Genomic DNA, 21,652 nt, shown 5'->3' with positions numbered 1-21,652 from the left:
ACTCATACGACATACACACCGCCCCCTGCTGGATGGAAACGGTGACTGCTTTCTACTTTAACAAGAAGCAAATGAATTCATTCAACACATTTCTTCCCACCTCTTGTGGGCGTGGCCCAGAGAAGTCGTGGTTAAATGGATCGTTAACTCGTGACGTCGACTCAGTAGACTGAGGCGTCTTCTTCCATTTCCCATCAGTGGTCGAGACCAGTTCTAAACCAGACTGAAACCTGTTCTGAACAAACAGACTGAACTCAATAAGAGAAAAAAATCATAAACATTTAATAATTGTTTTTGTTCAGTCTTTGAAATATTTAGTATTTTCTCACCTTCCTGCTCATGAAACACGATGATAGATCACATGATACAAAAGAACGATCAGAACCTCCAGAGTTCCATCAGTCAGGACTGTGCTGCGCTGATAAACTCGGAAAATCCTCCTCATAGTCATGGTTGTGTTTTGTGGTGTTCTCCGTCAGCTTTCAGCAAGGAGCAGGAGAAGGAGAAGAACCTGGAGGAGGAGCACAGCGCCCCCCAGTCAGCCTTCCTGGGCCCAACGCTGTGGGACAAGACTCTGCCCTACGATGGAGACTCCTTCCAGCTGGAGTACATGGACCTGGAGGAGTTCCTGTCGGAGAACGGCATCCCCTCCAGCCTCTCCCACCACCTCCACCACCATCACGACCAGCACAAACCACAGGCTACATCACGCCACCAGCCAATCACGCCCCCAGCCCCACCCACTCTGACGCCCTCAGTGATGGACCTGAGCAGCCACGCCTCCATAAACACGAGCGTCACCCCTCCCAACTGTCTCCACAGCAGCCCGGCGAGAGCAGGTAACAAACACGCAACATCTCCACACCTGGTGCGGCCATTTTTAAATGACATCACAACGTCACGCGAAGGAAATAACTGCAGGTTTAAACACATTCACTTTACAGGACAGGAAACTGTTTCATAAAACATGCTGCTGGGTTTCATGATTATTGTTTGAGTGTAACTTGTTACTAGCAATACTGAAAAGAAATTAGAAGGTACAAAAGAACAGTGCCCAGGATGGATCCTTGAGGAACCCCACAAGAGGTTCCCCAGTCGGAATGAGGAGAAATTACCAAGAAAACAAGTAAAAATAGTTTAAAGTGATTTATTGGAGACAAAATTTGTGAGTTTGTTGGTTCAGTAGCTGAAGAAGCTTCTGGATCATCGACTGTTTTGTCTTTGTCGTCGTCTGAAAATAAAACGACAGCGTTCGTCTCTTTGTGACGAGTCAAAGCTGCAGGACGCCGTCAGCTGCTTCGTCCTCTGGAGTGATGATCAGTGATGGACGAGTCAGGAGGGATCAGGACCTCAGGGTGTGTGTGTGTATACATGGGCATGTCTATCTATAGTTATGAGGACAATTTTGGTTCAATACCATCATTGTGTGGACATTTTGTCTGGTCCTCACAAATTAAATCGGCTTTTTGACGGTTTAGACTTGGTTTTAGAGTTAGAGTTAGAGTTTAGGTTAGAGTTGCGATGGTTAGGGTTAGGAGCGTCCTCACAACTATAGAGAGACACGAATGTGTGTGTTTATGTGGACGCGTGAACAGGTTGTGGCTCCGCCCTCTTGCTCGGAGGACAACGCCTCCACCAACTCTCACAGAACGACCTGTTGTGCGTTTGTAGACGTCTGTGAACATGATGCAGGTTTCACCTCTTTGTGTGTCCCTCCATGAGATCAGTAGTTTAAGAACATATTGTTCTCTGCAGAATTAGGCCATGTGACTTGACTTGGTGTGAGTCTGTGTCTGTTCGTGCATGTATGTGCGCATGTGGGAGTGTTTTATGTAGTTTTGTGTGTGTGTGTGGATGGGTTGCCACCCGCTGGCCTAATTCTGCACAGAACAGTATGTTCTTAAACTGCTGATGTCATGCAGGGACAGGCACACACACACACACACACACACACACACACACACACACACACACACACACACACACACACACACACACACACACACACACACACACACACACACATCATCCTGCAGGTACGCTCAGGTGAACTCAAACAGACGAGTGTGAAAACAGGCTGCATCTTCAAAACCTGAGGAAAAGTAACGGAGAGTAAAAGTTTCAGGTTTTACATTCATCACTGTTGCTATGGTTACGCCTGGCGCCCACAGGCCTGCTTGTGACATGTGACATGTGACATGTGACATGTGTTTGCAGGTGTGTGAGTGTGGATGGAGATTATTACCGACACAGAGATTAATAAGAATGTCTGAGTGTTAACGAACTGATCAGATGTTTAAAGGTGAATTAACTGATTTATTGATCATGTGGAGGCAGAAGAAGCTGAAACTCATAATTAATGAAACATATTTATCATGTTGTGAAGATCGTCATGTCCACCTGATGAATCTAAGCCCGATATTATCGTCTGATCACTTCTAATTGATCAGTGATTAATCATTCAACGCTCTCTCGCTTCGTCAACTTCAGGATTTAAATATTTCCTTCATCACTGGTCCTGAGTCCAATGGAAACCAAACTGCAGCAGAGCCGGAATTAATCTGTGACCTGACGTCTAAATATAGCAGAGTAATCTCTGGCATAATCTGGCATATTTGTTTTCCCACATGGGTCCGTGCAGCAGATAAGGAGGCAGGAACCAGCAGGCTTTACCCAGGGTGCACCACAACATGAAAAACAAACATCCTCATCCTGCTCGTTAGTGGAGTCGCTGCTGAACCACAACCTCTTCCTGTGATTATAAACCTGTTTACCACACCCCCCTGACCACCACCTCTGACTGAGCTACCCTAGCTAGCTTAGCTTGTAGCGATAGTAATGTGTTGCTGACGTTAGATAAACATTGGTCCTGATCACCAACTCTATTATTATATATTATATATTCTCTAATGTTGTGCTAACGTGAGATAAATACAGTTTGTACAGATGCTGGATTAAAGTTATAGACAAATGAACTAAAGGTTTCATATACACAGAAACAAAGATGACGTCTAAACTTTCAATTAACAGAAGTGAGGATCGGGTTGTTACACGAGAACAGACCCAACACACACACACACACACACACAGACACACACAGACAGACAGACAGAGACACACAGACAGACAGACAGAGACAGACAGACACAGACAAGACAGACAGACAGACACACACAGACAGACAGACACACACACACAGACAGACAGACAGACAGACAGACAAGAGACAGACAGACAGACACACACACACACACAGGACAGACAGACAGAGACAGACAGACACAGACACAGACAGACACAGACAGACAGACACAGACAGACAGACAGACAGACAGACAGACACACAGACACACAGACAGACAGACAGACAGACAGACAGACACAGACACAACAGACACAGACAGAGACAGACAGACAGACAGACACACACACAGACAGACAGACAGACAGAGACAGACAGACACACAGACAGACACAGACACACAGACAGACACACAGACACACAGACACACACACAGACAGACAGACAGACAGAGACAGACAGACACACAGACAGACACACAGACACACACACACAGACAGACAGACAGACAGAGACACACACAGACAGACAGACAGACAGACACAGACAGACAGACAGACAGACAGACACACAGACAGACACACAGACACACACACAACCAGTTCAATTGTCATATCTTATATAATAATTCATAGTATTCTGCTCATTCAAATATTATTTTAACTTGAGTTTATTCTCTTTTTTCTTTTCTTATTAAATGTGTCTCTGCAGTTAAATATTTGTATTTGTTGTTGTGAATATAGAAATAAATATGAAAATAAATGCTTTTTCTTCATAGAGGAAAAGTTGGATGATCAGTGTTTCAGGTTTGTTTGATGAGATAAAAATGTTCCTTCATTGTTTGATCAGTTTTAATATTTAAATTTAGACCATTTACCATCATGTGACCTCAGATATTGTTGATAACTTATTGAGTGACTTGTCTCCGCCTCCTTTCAGGCCTCCCAAGCTCCAGAAACACTCCGAGCCCCATCGACCCGGACTCCATCCAGATTCCCATTGGCTACGAACCCGACCCTGCAGACCTGGCTCTGTCCAGCGTCCCGGGTCAGGAGATGTTCGACCCACGCAAACGCAAGTTCTCTGCCGAGGAGCTGAAACCGCAGCCGATGATCAAGAAAGCTCGGAAGGTCTTCATGCCGGAGGACCTGAAGGTAATTTGGAGCTGGTTCTGAGCCGACAAACAAATCAGCTCGCTAGGCAACAGGAACCGATTTCCTGTAGGAGTTTTATTAAGTAGAATAAAAAATACTTTAAAACTACAACATGTTTTTCTTCTCATACACAAAGTTCATTCTGAATAGTTGTTCTGGAGCTTTCTGTCGTATCACAAGATCTTCATCAGTCGATGGAGTTTAGTCTCTTTTCACAGAGTAAACATATAAAGTAAAATTAACTACGATTACTTGTCGTTCTTCGAGCAGGATGACAAATACTGGGCCAGCCGCAGGAAGAACAACTTTGCGGCGAAGCGGTCCCGGGACGCTCGGCGGCTCAAAGAGAACCAGATCGCCATCCGAGCCGGCTTCCTGGAAAAGGAGAACTCTGCTCTGAGGTGGGAGGTGGCCGACCTGAGGAAGGAGCTCGGACGCACCAAGAACATCCTGTCCAAGTACAAGGGGCTGCACGGGCCCCTCTGACCACACCCACACACAGAATGAGCCCCGCCTCCTCCTGACCAACCCACTCAGTCACTTCCTGGCTGTGAGGCCATTCCACCGACCAATCAGATCCACCTGCTTTACATTAAAGGACAAACATCAACAAATCACATGAAAAGACTCAAACTATCACTTCCTGTCTGAATTGGTTCCTCATTGGTTCCCACTGAGGACGCAAATGATTCTAAACACCTCACACAGGTGTCGATTAAAAAACGCAACAAACACTGTTTTTATCGCTCTGCACTAGCGACACCTAGTGGAGACATGGAGGCTTTCAGGTTGTTTGTCTCATTATCGTGAACATTTCTTCAAATTTGGTCCAAATGTTAATTTAGATCCGGGGTCGGCAACCTTTTCTATCAAAAGAGCCATTTTGCCCGCTCTTCTACCAAATAAAATTTGTCTGGAGCCGCAAAACATATTTGATAACACAGCTTATAAAGTTTTATTTATAGTTTAACTCAGTGTTGAGCCAGTTCTCACTTAAAATGAACGAGTTCAAAGTTCAGTTCATGCAGATGAAAATGAACTAGTTCACGTTCATAGTATATTTTATAACATTTTTAACAAAGTTCACGGTTCCAAAAATTGAACTAGTTCACGTTCATTTGTTCCAGTTGGACTGAAGCTGTTGACGAGTCCTTTCCATGATGTTTCAATGAGTCTGATAAACTGGAGTCAAACCAACACTCAGTGACTTCCTGTGCTGATCAGGTCCTGAGAACTAGTGATGAGTGTGTACTAGTTCCAGTGAAGCCGAGTGGAGGAGGACACAGAAACTCCAGCTCGGTACAAACCAGCTTCTGCTCTGATCCTGAAGCAGCTGAGACCAGAGGAACTCGGTGTTTCACTTCTACAGAGTCACTGAGCGGCTGCTTCAGGTGCACAAGCTGTGATCTCACTGCGTGTGTCTGAGCGAGTGGGTGGGGTGTGTGTGTGTGCGCTGTGTGGGAGCACACACACACACACACACACACACACACACACACACACACACACACACACACACACACACACACACACACACACACACACACACACACACATTGCTCCTGGTATTTCCCATCATGGCCCGATACGATGATGATTTAAAAAATGTACGTGCGTGACGTTCACTCTCACTGAGGAGCGGCTGCCGACCCCTGATTTAGACTCATGAGAGAATTGATTCGATTGGGTGGTCAAAGGTCACACGATGCACACACACACACACACACACACACACACACCAGCCCCTGCAGGTGCCCCCCACACAGCGTCCCATAATGCACCTGTCCACATGTACATACCCGTCACTTCCTCTTCCTGTCACGTTGTTGTGAGGTGAATTTCGTGCCGTCACGACCGTTACACAGACGACACCTAGAGCTCGACCGACATGGAATCTTGGAACCGATTTATTCAAAAAATTATTCTTTACATAAACTTTATAATAACTATATAGGAAACACAAATACAACCAAATATGTTTGATTATTGTATTTTCTAATATATCATAAAATATATTTTATGTAAAATATAAACAAAATGCATATTTTTAGCATTTTTATTCTGTAAAATAAAAGATGTTTGATTATTGTGTCTGAACTGTTCATATCAGAGGATAGCTTTAGAAACTCTTCAGTGCAACAGAACAGTGCCGCTCAGTGGTGAGAGCGCCTCCGGTGGCTGAGGGACACATGAATGTATATTTGAAGCATTAGCTGAGTGAGGTCGTCTTTTCGTGTGGAACCACTTCAGTACTTTACTACAGACCAAAATCAAAGCGTATATAAAGGATATATTGATATGAAAGATTTAAATGTTTATACAGAGATATTTTGTTTGTTTTTTATTTTTTTGTACTCTGTCCTCCTAAATGTTGTTATTACACATATGAATACAAATTGAACGTTGGTGTGACCAGTCCGGGTCGTGCATGGGCATTTTGGAAAACCATCGATGTTCGTTGTGTCCGATCTTTTCCTCCCTGAATACCTCAGACTCCTCCCCCTCCTCCCTCAGCTCACCTGTGCAGGTGACACATCAGCTGATTCTCTGGCTCCTCCCCCTCCTCTTCTTCATCCCGTCAGCGAACAGTCGCCTCCGAACACGTAGAATCTAATGTTCGTGTAGTTTGATGCTTCGTTGAGCCGACAGAGGAATGAATTCACCAACCTGATCCCTTCTTCTTCTTCTTCTTTTTCTTCTTCTTCTGTTTGATTTTGTGTTTAAATATATTTTTCTTCATTTGTCCTCGATTATGTTTCTCATGATCAAAAATGATAAATAAATAAATTAAAGTTAAATTCAGTGGCTCTCTGGTGTTTCTTGTTTCTAGTCAATGAATGTTGAATAAATTCAAACAGGATTTTAATGATTTTATTGAAGTTCAACAAACATTAAACTTTAAGTAGCTGCATCCTTTTTTATTTCTTAGAAATGTATGATATTTTTTTACAATTTTTATTTGATGTTAAAAATTATGATTGTGTAGTAATATGATGGACCAATATTACATTTAGTCTTTAAATTCATAAGCATTAATTATAAACTGAAAGTGAATGAACGTGTATATTATAGAGAAAACATGACAAACCACACACGTCTGTTCAAAGTGCTTCACATAAAATACAAAAGACATCAGGACAAATTGTAAAAGTCTGGTTGTATGAACAGTGAGTCTATGTGAGACCAGCAGGGGGCAGCACCGCCACAGTGACTGGGTGGCAGCAGCAGGTCACAACAGAAACAATGGGAAACGCATCACAGTAAAACTACCTGATACATCCCATAATATCCGTCGCGGAGAAAGTATACAAATAGTAATAAAATAATAAATCTGCAAAAAACTCTTTACTTCTTGAAAAACAATCACAAAACGATGAACTATCAGAGAATCACTGATTTTATTTGTGTTGCAGCTCAAATTCTTTCAATCATGTTCATATTAAAAACACAGTTCAGCTTTCGTTTAATTATTATTAATGAATTTACACATTTGTTGTTAAATTCTGGTCACATTATTGGTTTTACACAAAAGCTGTTCGACAACAATGAGACAACCAATCAATTAAATGTTTTTAAAACAATATTAGTTTTGTTTTCACTCTGTGTTGTTGTTATTGTTATAAGTATTATTACTATTATTTGTAGTAGTAGTATCTGAACCAGAGTTATACAGAAGTCCTGAGAGGCCAGTGAATTTTTATTTGATTTTACCAGGAGCATTTTTCCAAATGAAAAATCCACACAACAGTTTATTATGTATCGTAGTACAATTATTATATATATATATATATATTAAAGAAAATAATTAACAGATTCATAAACCTTTAGTTTTTATTAGAGTGGGATCATGCACTACAGCCTCTTGTGGATAGATTGAGTATTACAACAACAACACAAAGAAAACCTTCCATATATTTTTCTTAACATGAACGTTGATGTCAAATATACATGAAATAAATTTTCACTAAACTCAGGTCCATTACTGTGAATGTTTAGATCATAAATAAAAAATAAACAATCACAAATGTGAAGCCGAAGTGTCTCAATCGCCCCCTGGTGGCTGGCTGCAGTATAGGTCATAAACCCTACCTCCTCCATGTTAGCAGATGGGACATGGACCAAACAAAAAAATCAAAGCTGACTTTAAATAAATGTTTGTCTGATCATCTTTTTCTGAAGAGTCTTTATCAGGTTTTATTGAGGGATCAGATATCTGACTCTGAAAAAGAAACGTTGGTCTTTTGAAGATTCACCTTCTTCTGTCAGGATGTTTTTATTCTGTAGGTGAACGTTAAAAAGTTAAAAAACTGTTTTAATGGACAGTAACTTCATTGAGCCTCTGATGTCACAGACGAACAGATGAGTTTTTCTTGTAGTTTCCTGTCAGATCTCTGGCTTTGCGTGTGGCGGCGGCGGCAGCGGCGGCGGCGGCGGCGGCGGCGGCGGCGGCTCTCTGAGCCTCATGTCGGCATCAGATGAGCCGTCAGGTCTGAACACGACGTCGACGAACTGAAGCTTATGTAAAACCATCCCCCGTCAAAAAAACAGCAGAGGGGAAAAACAAATACTTAATACATCTCTAATACTCAGATTATAATCCAACATGAAATATGAGGGGAGGGTCGTTATGTAATTCATATCAGGGACGGGACGCAGCCATTGGCTCACTCAGCTCTGTGCTGTTTTTTATGTAAGGGGATTTGTCACAGCGAGCGCCTCGGTGGCACGAGTCCGTTACAGACTCGGATCATCTGTCACTCGCTGCCACAGCCAATCAGCAGAGAGGATGGCCTGACGTGTGTGTGGGGGGGTCGGGATTTTAGCCGTTTCAGGAAGAGGAGGGATTAAACCAGTTTGTCTTTTTCACCGTCACATCTCAGATTAAGTATTTTCAGTTTCTCAGGAGTTTTTTTTCGGGGGGCTAAATTAGATTTGGCCCCGAACCTCCGAACTCCAAAACTACGGCCCTGCAGCAACAGTATTTGGAAACATTCACCTTCAGTTTCTGATGTTCAGAAAAGAAAAGAATCTGTTTGTTTCTCACATTAAAAAACATTTGATTCTATCTCTTCAGAGATTTTATCATAAAACTAACAAATCACAACATTTTTGCACAAAATAATAAAAATCGGTGATGAATAAATTCACCTGCAGCAGAATCACATTTTGTTCTGTGTCTCATTTCAGGATCACAAATCTGAAATGTTGGTAAAAGGATCTTTTAACATTAGATCCAGAAGTACGATGGAGTATTATTCACTTAAAGAGAAAAACTATTCAGAAATTACAAGAATAAAGTTTAACATCAGATTGGTTCAAGATTTAGATCCAGAAGATGAGAAACTCCAGAGAGAACCTCGTGATTTCATAAAGTTCTGTCTTTGTTCTTGTGAAATGAGTCACGTCACTGATGTGAGGGGGAACTTAACGCAACGACGACAGTGACGAGTTAGAGCTCCGCCCTCTGTGTCCATGTGTCTCACAGTCTCGTCCCTCTGAGATTAGGCCTGCTGGACATTAGTGGACATTAGTGGATGTTAGTGGACGTGACTGTTCTGTGCGTCCTGCGGCGTGATGAGGTCACATCAGGTGGCGTTCGTGCTGCAGGTTGATGGAGGCTGTTGGTGGGAATTCAAGGGGCTTTGGGTTTTTTATTTTCACCAGGTGAGGGCGACTCCTTGAAAAAACACAGGAAAAAACACAGAACTTAATAAAACATTTCCCATAAAGTTCATAAGAGAATTGATAATTCATCACGGTTTGGTGTCGGTTGTGCCGCCATGTTTCTTCTTATTAGTCACGTCATGCTACAGATCCGACTGTGAACTCCTGAATTTTTAGTTTGGTCCATGTCCCATCTGCTAACATGGAGGAGGTTTATGAGCTGTACTGCTGACAGCCACCAGGGGGCGATCCAGATGATTTAGTGTCACTTTTGGTAGCTGCCACTAAAACTTGTTTTGTCAATTAAAAAAAAGAATTTAAATAAAACTTTTAAGATGAATATTTTTTAATAAACAAATTATTTTCAGCCGAGTTCATCCTCCATTTTGATTCAGCCTCAAACACACAGACGTGAAATGTTGGGTTTGAGATTTTAAACATTCATGTTCCCCAGAGGATGAACTGTGCTGATCCTTCAACTTTTCATACAGCGCCATCATCAGGTCAACGTTTGAATTCATTTAAGTAAATGGAAAATGCTGGACACTGTTTTTTTTTAACATAAACAAGAGGATTATCCACCGTGGAGACGTTTAAACCTGTGGATGAGATTAATAGATGACGTTTCCTGCAGCGTCTCCTGAGGACTTTCTCCAAACAAGCGTGATTTAACACCAACATCTGCTGCTGCCACATCTGTAACCTCCACACCACAGGGTCCGTCCTGCTGCCACATCTGTAACCTTCGCACCACAGGGTCCGTCCTGCTGCCACATCTGTAACCCTGGCACCACAGGGTCCGTCCTGCTGCCACATCTGTAACCCTGGCACCACAGGGTCCGTCCTGCTGCCACATCTGTAACCTCCACACCACAGGGTCTGTCCTGCTGCCACATCTGTAACCCTGGCACCACAGGGTCTGTCCTGCTGCCACATCTGTAACCCTCACACCACAGGGTCTGTCCTGCTGCCACATCTGTAACCCTGGCACCACAGGGTCTGTCCTGCTGCCACATCTGTAACCCCCACACCACAGGGTCTGTCCTGCTGCCACATCTGTAACCCTCACACCACAGGGTCTGTCCTGCTGCCACATCTGTAACCCTGGCACCACAGGGTCCGTCCTGCTGCCACATCTGTAACCTCCACACCACAGGGTCCGTCCTGCTGCCACATCTGTAACCCTGGCACCACAGGGTCTGTCCTGCTGCCACATCTGTAACCCTGGCACCACAGGGTCTGTCCTGCTGCCACATCTGTAACCTCCACACCACAGGGTCTGTCCTGCTGCCACATCTGTAACCCTCACACCACAGGGTCTGTCCTGCTGCCACATCTGTAACCTCCACACCACAGGGTCTGTCCTGCTGCCACATCTGTAACCTTCACACCACAGGGTCTGTCCTGCTGCCACATCTGTAACCCTCACACCACAGGGTCTGTCCTGCTGCCACATCTGTAACCTTCACACCACAGGGTCTGTCCTGCTGCCACATCTGTAACCCTCACACCACAGGGTCTGTCCTGCTGCCACATCTGTAACCCTCACACCACAGGGTCTGTCCTGCTGCCACATCTGTAACCTTCACACCACAGGGTCTGTCCTGCTGCCACATCTGTAACCTTCACACCACAGGGTCTGTCCTGCTGCCACATCTGTAACCTCCACACCACAGGGTCTGTCCTGCTGCCACATCTGTAACCTCCACACCACAGGGTCTGTCCTGCTGCCACATCTGTAACCCTCGCACCACAGGGTCTGTCCTGCTGCCACATCTGTAACCTCCACACCACAGGGTCTGTCCTGCTGCCACATCTGTAACCCTCACACCACAGGGTCTGTCCTGCTGCCACATCTGTAACCTCCACACCACAGGGTCTGTCCTGCTGCCACATCTGTAACCTCCACACCACAGGGTCTGTCCTGCTGCCACATCTGTAACCTCCACACCACAGGGTCTGTCCTGCTGCCACATCTGTAACCTTCACACCACAGGGTCTGTCCTGCTGCCACATCTGTAACCTTCACACCACAGGGTCCGTCCTGCTGCCACATCTGTAACCTTCACACCACAGGGTCCGTCCTGCTGCCACATCTGTAACCTCCACACCACAGAGTCTGTCCTGCTGCCACATCTGTAACCTTCACACCACAGGGTCCGTCCTGCTGCCACATCTGTAACCTTCACACCACAGGGTCCGTCCTGCTGCCACATCTGTAACCCTCACACCACAGGGTCTGTCCTGCTGCCACATCTGTAACCCTGGCACCACAGGGTCCGTCCTGCTGCCACATCTGTAACCCTCACACCACAGGGTCTGTCCTGCTGCCACATCTGTAACCCTCACACCACAGGGTCCGTCCTGCTGCCACCATATGCTGCGTCAAAGGGATGAGTGAGTGTCCATCCATTCATTATTTCCCTGTCAGTGAGGCTTTATGTTGTCGGCTTCATCTGGCTGATGGAGCGGGGGTCAGGCTGAGGATTTACAGGACAGATTAACGGTCTGGACCTGAGTCTGGGGGAGGGGAGCTGCACAGCGTCCGATCTGTGTCTGAGGGACGTCACCACAGACTGACACTTATAAACCAAACCAACTATCAACCGTCACTGTGACGTCGCCCGTTAAAGTCATTCTCTCATAGACTTCTATAGAAACAAGCCGTGGAGTCGCCCCCTGCTGGTCATTACACAGAACACAGGTTTCAGACAGTTCTGCGATGGCTTCGCGTTTGATTTGTTGTTAATCAGATTTGACTGAACTGGACCAATCAGACGCTTGGACTCCAGCGTTTTGACAGTGGCCTCGTCACACATCAGTCATAATTGATTTCATTGTATTTACTAATGCGTGACGGATTAGTCAGAACATACAGAACATGACAATGTGCACATGTGTATGTGTGAGATGAACAGATTCTAACACACACACGTTAATATGTGACATTTTGTCTCGTTTTAACACAAATAAAAGAAACTGAGATTATTGTGCTTGAAGTGTTCAGACACAACTGAAGTTTAACAAAACAACACACTGATGAACAGAAACTTAAAAACGAGACTTTGTGATTCAGGAAGTTGTGATGAGCATTTTTGTCCGAACCGTTTGATGAATCAGATAATTAGAGAGACGACACTCAGATGAATCGATGATGTGAAATGATTGTTTGCTGCAGATCTTGGTTCAGTCGACTGTCGGGGGGGTCGATGTAGGGGGCGGGGCTACTAAAGGTCCTGGCTGCTTACCTCCTGCTGACCTCAGCTGCTCATCGTCACCATCGATGGAAGTTAAAGATTCAAATTAAAACCAAGTGACACAGCAGCACTTCATGGTCGACAGTCTGAAACCTTCCTCTTCCTCACTCTTCTTCCTCACACCAAAGTGCTCCTCTTCTCTCTCTCTCTTTCTCGCTCCCTGTCTCCTCGGTCCCGGCTCAGGTCCGGCGTTGGCAGCTCTCCGTGGGCCGCCGTGTTGTTGGGCTCATAGCGGGACGAGGCCGGCGAGTTCTGCATGACCACCAGGCGAATGGGCGACTGGCTGGGCGGCGCCGGCGTGTTGTCGGGCGCGTACTCCTTGGTGGGGTCTTTGCCCCGGCAGTCGTACAGGATGCAGGAGATGAGGAAGACCAGGAGCAGGATGACATAGCTGGCGACCAAGATGATGAGGTTCAGGGTGACGGGGTCAATCTCCAGGTAGAACTCCATGAAACCCATGGTGCCACTTCATATCTCGACCCGGAGGGAAGAGAGGGCGGGAAAGGGTTAGGGTAGAAGAGAAATAAAGGGAAATATTTGGGAGACGAGAAGAACCAGCAAAAACCCAAAAGACTGATGATAGACGGAGGATGGACAGCTGGCCGGAAAGAGAGAAAGAGCAAAAGACGAGGACGGACGGTGAATTGAGGGATCAGCTGAGAGAGAGAGAGAGAGAGAGAGAGAGAGAGAGAGAGAGAGAGAGAGAGAGAGAGAAGAGAGAGAGAGAGAGAGAGAGAGAGACAGAGAGAGAGAGAGACAGAGAGAGAGAGAGAGACAGAGAGAGAGAGAGAGAGAGAGAGAGAGAGAGAGAGAGAGAGAGACAGAGAGAGAGAGAGAGAGAGAGAGAGAGAGAGAGAGAGAGAGAGAGAGAGAGAGAGAGAGAGAGAGAGAGAGAGAGAGAGAGAGAGAGAGAGAGAGAGAGAGAGAGAGAGAGAGGAGAGAGAGAGAGAGAGAGAGAGAGAGAGAGAGAGAGACAGAGAGAGAGAGAGAGAGAGAGAGAGAGAGAGAGAGAGAGAGACAGAGAGAGACAGAGAGAGAGAGAGAGAGAGAGAGAGAGAGAGAGAGAGAGACAGCAGGACGATGTGAAGCTTTAACGGACGTTAATCCTCGACTTCCAGCAGCCAATGACCAAAGCTGCTCATTTTTAATAACTTAAGCCACCATTATTTTGATTTTGCCAACTACACGAACACGTGGTGACAAAACTACTCTCAGCAAAATGGAGGAGCAGCATCATCATGTACCAACACGTTATTATGTCACTCAGTGTTTTTTGTGTGAACTCAAATTAGATCAGAATCATTAAACGTCAGCGAACAGGCTGCAGCTCCACGTGGCCTCATGTCTCTGAACTTTATTGATCCTCCAAGTGTTTTGCATCTGATTTACCATGAGCTCCTGGAGGTGGCGCTCTTCTCTCACAGCTCATGGTCTCTCAGGACATATATAGTGTACACATGTTATAAATGAACTGTATATATATATATATATAAGTATATATATATTTATAAGTCATGTGACCCACATGATAAAACGCAGACGCAGCAGAACGAGGCTCCACATGTTGTTTGGATTCATTCAGCATCTGTTAAACATCAGAGCTGTGTTTCCTCAGTGTCTCAGCGAAACATCAACACAAAGAATAATCAGATTTTTTATATGTAAAATGAAACTAAACCTTTAGAAACAGTTCAGCAGGTTCGCGGCAGAAAAGACTTTAAACCTCTCAACTCTTCTCCTGTCAAAAGAAAACACACAAAATGAAAAGAGGATTTCCAGTCTCTCCAAAAATGTTGAAAAATAACAGAATCAGGAAATTTCTTTCAATCCAAGTTGCTTAGTAACAGAAACTCCTCTGAAGGAGGAGCAGTGAAGGTGAAGAGTCGGAGCAGGGACGACGAGGTGGAACTGTAACTGACAGGAAGTGTTAGCTTTGTGTTCACCGCTGGTAGTCGAGTCATGTGACTGATGAGAACCAATCAGGAAGAGAACGTGTCATCGTTTACTAAAGTCTCAGTTTCTGTTCAGACTCAAACACAAACCCAGAGTTTTCAAACTGAAACGAGATCAGTTTACACAAGTCTCTGATCCAGAGTCATGTAGAACGCCAGGTGTAACCATAGCAACAGTGATGAGTTTCATGACGTCATCTGCTGATTGAGACTCGTCATCTTCAGCAGAAAATAAAAACCTGCAGCTGTGATGTGAACACCTCCACGATCAGGTGCTGATGATGTCATCACCATGCGTTCTCTTATCACAAGCTTCTCACAAGAGAGCGAGCGACTGGACCAACGACAGCGAGCCACAGTCGAAACAGTCGCTGCCATTCTTTTCAAACACAATGTGAACTTCCTGCTCTGAGGCGCTGCACCCCCCCATGTCACTGCAGCCACCTCAGACTGGGAGCTGCTCCCCTCCCTGTTATTCTAAAAAGTCTTTAAATCCGTCAGCACGCCCGAAATGAAAGAAACAGATGCAGAGAAAAAGTTTTGTTTGGGGAGAAATGGATTTTTGAGGAATGAGAGGAAGTGCCTCTCCCTGGTTAATGGAGCCTTTCGGGGCCTCTCAGCGATTGTCAGCCCCGTCGCTTGTTCCCCTTCAGACGATGAAATCCAGCTTCTCTCACACAATCTGTCGCAGCTCAGACCCACTGGAGCCGATCGACCTGCAGACGACACGTTGAACCACGTCCTGCGATCACCAGCTCCTGAAGTTGTGATTTAACGTCTGTGAACGTTTCTCTGTGCAGAAAGAAACAAACCAGTTTGAGACAAATCGTTTCCTCCTGTGAACCATGAGCTGAGCGTTGATGTAGAACTTCGTGTTTCACAGTTTCTTCTCTCGAACAGCTTGACCAAACTCTGGTAAACGTGTTAGGGGCTTAACCCTGAAACATCATGAGATGATGACGAACTTAGATTTATTTTAGTTTGGTCCAAGTCTCATCTGCCAACATGGAGGAGGAAGGGTTTATGACCTATACTACAGCCAGCCACCAGGGGGAGATCCAGATGATTTGGCTTCACCTTTGTACAGATGTAGATTTCTACATGCTGAGTCAGGAGCCTTTAATTTGACGAGTTATAAACCTGCTGTCACCACAGAACTGAGGGGCGTGGCCTCCCTGCAGCTCTGACACACATCATGTGTCTCCCGCCTCATTTCTGAGTCACGGCGCCCGTCAGCAGCAGTTTCTCTGCAGGATAGTTACATGTCAACACGGACGCACAAACACGAACACACAAACAACAACACTGATCTTTCCACAGCAGAGTTTATACGTCATGTCCGGCCTCCTGCTGCTCTACAGGCTCCGCCCCTCTACAGGCTCCGCCCCTCGCCTGGCTGTTCCCACATGTTCCTGTTTGAACGAGTCGGACCCGACAACCTGCTGCTGCTGCTTCACAAACACTAACTACACAACATGTCTGGACATGTTGAGAGTCCTCCTGTCCTCATGTTTCAGTGGTTTGTAATATGTAACTTCACCACTAGATGTCACTAAATACCTTGCATGACGCAAGTCGTCTACGTTCACATGTACGTCACTAACTCCTGCACACTGAACCTTGATTTAACATAACAATGATTATGATGGAGACACGTGCTCTGGCGCCACCTCTGGTCTTCGGAGTTGTTGTGATTCTGTGGATTTTGTTTGTCGGACTCTGCTGCTTTTAAACATCGTGTTTCTCTGAGTCGACACTCGAGTCCTCGTCGGGTTCCGTTGAGACGATCAGCTGAGAAACAGCAGAAACATTGGTCTCAAACTGTCGGAGGTGAAGTGCATCAGCTTCTCCTTGTCTCCTCGTCTCCTCGTCTCCTCGTCTCCTCTGACCTCGTTGCTCCTCTGTTGACAGGACGATCTCACTCCTGCTGTGGAACCAGTTCAAAGTTTTAATAAAGGGCGTGTGTGAACAGAAACTCCTTCCTGTTCTCCGGCTGATCTCTTTCAATGTGCCGCTCCCCGTCTCTTGGCGTGCCAGGCCCGTTTCCGGCCCAGAGCCTGGGGTGTGTTTAAGAGGGCGGGGGACACCGCCTCAGTGTTACCCCTCTGGTCGCTCAGCTGGTCACTGTTACAGGAAGGGAGGGGGAGGGTCGGGATTTCCCCTCTGAACGCTACTCATAGAGTCTGAAACGAGTCACTTGTCCTCCACAGCCACCAGGGGGCGACATTTTCAGCTTCTAACAAAATATGTCAACAACCGTCGGACCCATTGACATGAAATTCAGTACGGACACGTATCCATGGTTACTTCAATGATCCTCTGACGGACATGTTAAAATTCTCAGGATGAACCGTAACAACTTATTCTTCTTACGTGCAAACGTCGTCAGTCTCAAACAATCACCTGCAGGGTAGAAAATGTGAGAAAATAATGACGTTTTCCTTTATTTCCTTTATTTCCTTTATTGGCAGTTGAAAACAACGAGATGTTGAGTTTATAAAATCATTAAAATAAAATGTATTTCAGTTGCGACTAATGATTTGATATTTAGTCATTGCAGGGGGGGGGGCGAGTTTCTACTTCCTGTCCGTTTCGGAGGTTTTTCCACGACACAATTTCTATTTTCGCCCTCGAATCTTCGTCACGTTTCATACGTCCTCATCAGAAACTCGACCCCCCTCCCCTCCACATCTCCCTCCTCTCTGCTGATGTCTCTCACCCCATCCACATCTCCCTCCCCTCCCCCTCCTTCCTCCCACATTCCCCGGATGCTGCGCTCCGGCGGAGATAAAGTTAGCACTGCAGAAGTGACAACACGTTGTAACCGTTACCCGTCACCACCACCTCCTCCTGACGCAATCCCAGCCCCCCCCTCCTCCCCCAGTTTATTATCTGGTCGTGTGTCTGTGCGATGCTAGGCAACATAAACACAACTAAATATAACAGCGAGCTGCTACAACTTTCCAGCCGCTCGTCGAGGGTTAGAGGAAAAGAAGACGAGTCGGGTCAGAACTTCACTTTAATAAAACAGAATAAATAAGACACAGTTTCTAAACGTGGATTCATGACGTCTGGATCCTGCTCGAGTCGAACATACAAAGTCTACATGAGACAGATAAAACACATCCCGACCTGTGACCTCACGTCACTGCACGTTTCTCTGCCGCTGTTTTCAGACATGAACTGAACTCCGGATGCTATCCTGAAATTATCAAAGACCTCGTCGAATGTGGTTCAGACGTCTGTGTTCTCCTGAGGATGAACCATGAACAACTTCACTGTTAAACTTGATGCAAAAAACACTCAAATGTTTCTTTCCTCAACACGTCAACAAACTTGCTGCGGTTCATGTTTGGATAAACGACACATGTTGGAAATTCTTAAAAAAGACATCAACTTGGAAACACGAGGAGATTCCAGAGCTTTTGGTGATGAGGGCCGACGCCGGTGTGGACGAGCTGGAAACGCTGTCTCTGTTTTTATGTCTGAAAACAGAGACATTCACACTGAACTAAAGGTTTTCTGCCTTTGATCCTGCAGAACGAACCAATCACACACAGAGAAACATACGGAGGTCACGACCAGAGCCAATCAGACGACCACGTTCAGAGAGAAACGTCGTCTGGAATGTACCTTTTCTTTATTATAATATATATCGATTATTAGCAGCATTTAGTTACAGACTGAACATGTTTATATATAAACTCTTTCCACATAATCAGAGTTCAGTCAAGGTGCGTTCAAGGGTCTGACTCATTTATTGACTCAATAAAAGCAAAGATTGAAATTAACGTTGTTAAATATTCCCCTGTGCACATTCACTTCACCTTAATGAGCCAGAGTTTCATATAAAAGCCATTCAATTGATTCTTTAAGCTTTTAAAACTGAAAATGTCGAAGGACTCGCCTCCGAGTTGTATGATGACAAACATGCATTGGTTCACTAGTTTAACAGGAAGTGATATTTTATTGAGATATTGTTGTTTTTATAAACATGAATTATTAATCTGTGCTTTCATTTAGCTGCATTTGATCATTTCCAGGTTTTGACTTCAAACCTCCTTTAAACCTTGAGCTCTGTTTAATCCCAACGATTCCATGACAATATTCCTTTTACACCATGTGACCCTTGGGGGCCTCCGTAGAAAGTTCTCAGCAGAAGTTCCCAGAGTCAAAGTGACGTCATTAAAAGTCTTGTTTTGAGTTAAAAAAAATCTGAGAAAATAACCAAAGTTTTAAGATCGTTGGTTATTTTAGTTTCATTCTGTGACGACTGATCCATCGTGAAATTGTTTTTATTTTCTCTTCATCTCAGAACTGAACGTTTGTATAAGAAAGTTTAACCGTCGTCCGTCGTCCAGCTCAACCACTGTGCGGAGGTATGGTCGTGCGTCATGTGACCCACGGCAGCGCCATCATCTCCTCAGGAGGTGTGAACCTGACGCCGCCTGCTGGACGGAGTTAGTCTGGTGCGTTCAGGTTCACGCCCCCCCCCCGTTCAGAGTGTTTCTGGGTGTTTCTCCTCAGGCCACGCAGTACCCCCGACTGGCAATGAGGGCAGTCTGACTCTCCCTCCGTTTGTCCTTCTTCTTCCTCAGTCGAACCCTCCAGCAGATGGCGCTGGAGCCCAGCAGTCCCAGGCCGGCGGACAGCAGCACCAGCCCCAGCACTGAGATGGTGGACCCGTGAGAGTTGAAGGTGTACGCAACCGCCGTGACCACGATGCCGGCGATAAGGACAACCACGCCAAACGGCACGGTGCAGCGGTAGCAGGACATCTCGGCACCACCAGTGGCCGCCGTCAGCTGGACCTCATTGACGTGTGGGACGCGCGTCACCACGACAACGCCTTGGTCCTTCCTGGGCTTGTCCCGGTTCAGCTTCTCGGCAGAGATGGACGCCGGCGGCTTCACGGCACTCCTGGGGATCCTGGGACCGCCTTTGCAGTGGAGGTCGTCCATGTTGATCTTACTGGTGAGAAAGAGGTGCGCCATCTTGATACTGATGTCAGCCAATCACAGAGCAGCTAGCTGGAAACAGAAAGTGTGTCAAAACACAAACAGTAAATAAAGATGGACGACATGACGGCTCCCAAAAGTGAAGACAAATTATTTCAATCGCCCTCTGGGGGCTGGCTGCAGTATAGGTCATAGACCTCCTCCATGTTAGCAGATGGGACATGTTGTTAAATAAATGTTTAAAGATGTTTCTGTCGTTTCAGGTCGTTCTCATCTCTCTGATGTTTGTTCAAGTGTTTCTGATCAGTTTGGTTTGAATCAGTTATTTGATGATATAAAAACAGGCTGAGACGTCATGATTGACAGCTGAGACTGACTCAGGATTGGTCGAGGGTGTGCATGGGCGGGACCTCGATACCAAGACTCCACCCCATGATCACTACTGCTCAGACTCTGACTGTAAATTACATCATCACCACCAGAGGGCAACGTTTACATCTGAGATATTTTAGATAAGTTACAGTTATTGATGAAAACTTCACTGTCACATTTATGATGTTTAGTTTCATCTTTATGACAAAGCACAAACTCACCTTTAATGATTCAATCAAATGTGAAGTTGATTTAAACATTTTACTTCAGAGCAAAACAAGATTATAGAGGCTGAATATTCGTTTTATAAGGATTTTTCATTTTTTATTTTAAAATCAGATTAAACTAGTAAAGTAACTAGTAACTGTAACTAATAAAGTAAACAAAGTGCTTTTCTCCCTGCACAAAACTTTGTTACTTAGATACTTTTACCACTGTGCACAATCTGAAAATGAAACACACACACACACGCACACACACACACACACACACACACACACACACACACACACACACACACACACACACACACACACACACACACCACACACACGTTGTGATGATGCAGCTGCAGTTTTCTGTTTAAAAGTAAAAGCAGCTTCTGGTTTCTCTCAGTTTTAATTCTCACGAACTCACTCAGTGATGTTCCTCCTCTGCTCCTCTGCTCCTCTGCTCCTCTGCTCCTCTGCTCCTCTGCTCCTCTGCTCCTCTGCTCCTCTGCTCCTCTGCTCCTCTGCTCCTCTGCTCCTTCTGCTCCTCTGCTCCTCTGCTCCTTCTGCTCCTCTGCTCCTCTGCTCCTTCTGCTCCTTCTGCTCCTCGGCGCTCTGCATCGTCGTCTCTGCAGGAAGAAATGAGGGAGTATGTCTATCAATAGAAGAACGGGTGAGGAGGGGGACTCCCCTCCACGTCTCCCCCTCCTCCTCCTCCTCACCACCTCCTACTGGACCAACCAGAAAAGTTTTAACTCTTTCCTTCCTTCGGCTGGTACCAACCCGTCCACACACCATCTCACTGATCACTGAGCGATCTCTAATAATCTGATGGAAGAGGAAACTGTGACAAACGGGATCCAGATGTTTCTTCAGACGCTCTCTGCTGCAGACGGAACATTTAAACATTTGTTCATTTATTAGTAGAATAAACCTCAACATAAATATACAAAGAATACAAAACAACACACCATTAAAAACACACTCACACACACCATGCTGAA

General features: G+C 45.4%; 3 protein-coding genes across 4 annotated transcripts in view; 1 reads left to right on the top strand and 2 right to left on the bottom strand.

Moving 5' to 3' along the window:
* hlfb (HLF transcription factor, PAR bZIP family member b) overlaps window positions 1–5,643 on the top strand; it is a 10,584-nt gene extending 4,941 nt beyond the window's left edge. The window contains exons 2-4 of one of the 2 annotated variants that reach the window (XM_035146268.2): window positions 480–839; window positions 4,022–4,236; window positions 4,504–5,643. In XM_035146268.2, coding sequence (XP_035002159.1) covers window positions 480–839; window positions 4,022–4,236; window positions 4,504–4,722 — 794 coding nt within the window. In that variant the 3' untranslated portion in view covers window positions 4,723–5,643. The remainder of the gene's footprint in view (window positions 1–479; window positions 840–4,021; window positions 4,237–4,503) is intronic. The other variant, XM_035146270.2, reaches the window with a different exon arrangement.
* A 1,450-nt stretch (window positions 5,644–7,093) lies between these two features.
* On the bottom strand, window positions 7,094–13,937 carry si:ch73-256g18.2 (small integral membrane protein 36). Its single transcript, XM_035146271.2, has 2 exons — window positions 13,149–13,937; window positions 7,094–9,913 (listed from the first exon to the last, which is right to left on the bottom strand). Exon 1 carries the CDS (start codon window positions 13,614–13,616, stop codon window positions 13,275–13,277), a length of 342 nt encoding a protein of 113 aa, XP_035002162.1. The 5' UTR covers window positions 13,617–13,937; the 3' UTR covers window positions 7,094–9,913; window positions 13,149–13,274.
* Window positions 13,938–18,110: 4,173 nt separating this feature from the next.
* On the bottom strand, window positions 18,111–21,134 carry LOC118100093 (transmembrane protein 100). The gene is made up of 2 exons (XM_035144826.2): window positions 21,076–21,134; window positions 18,111–20,139 (listed from the first exon to the last, which is right to left on the bottom strand). The coding sequence occupies exon 2, from the start codon at window positions 20,101–20,103 to the stop codon at window positions 19,633–19,635; it is 471 nt and encodes a 156-aa protein (XP_035000717.1). The 5' UTR covers window positions 20,104–20,139; window positions 21,076–21,134; the 3' UTR covers window positions 18,111–19,632.
* Window positions 21,135–21,652: the final 518 nt, after the last annotated feature.

The sequence above is a fragment of the Hippoglossus stenolepis genome, chromosome 21 (genome assembly GCF_022539355.2).
Source record: "Hippoglossus stenolepis isolate QCI-W04-F060 chromosome 21, HSTE1.2, whole genome shotgun sequence".
In the NCBI taxonomy this organism is placed as follows: domain Eukaryota; kingdom Metazoa; phylum Chordata; class Actinopteri; order Pleuronectiformes; family Pleuronectidae; genus Hippoglossus; species Hippoglossus stenolepis.
Note: the sequence above shows the minus strand (reverse complement) of the source record. Positions and strands in the feature narration are given on the sequence as shown.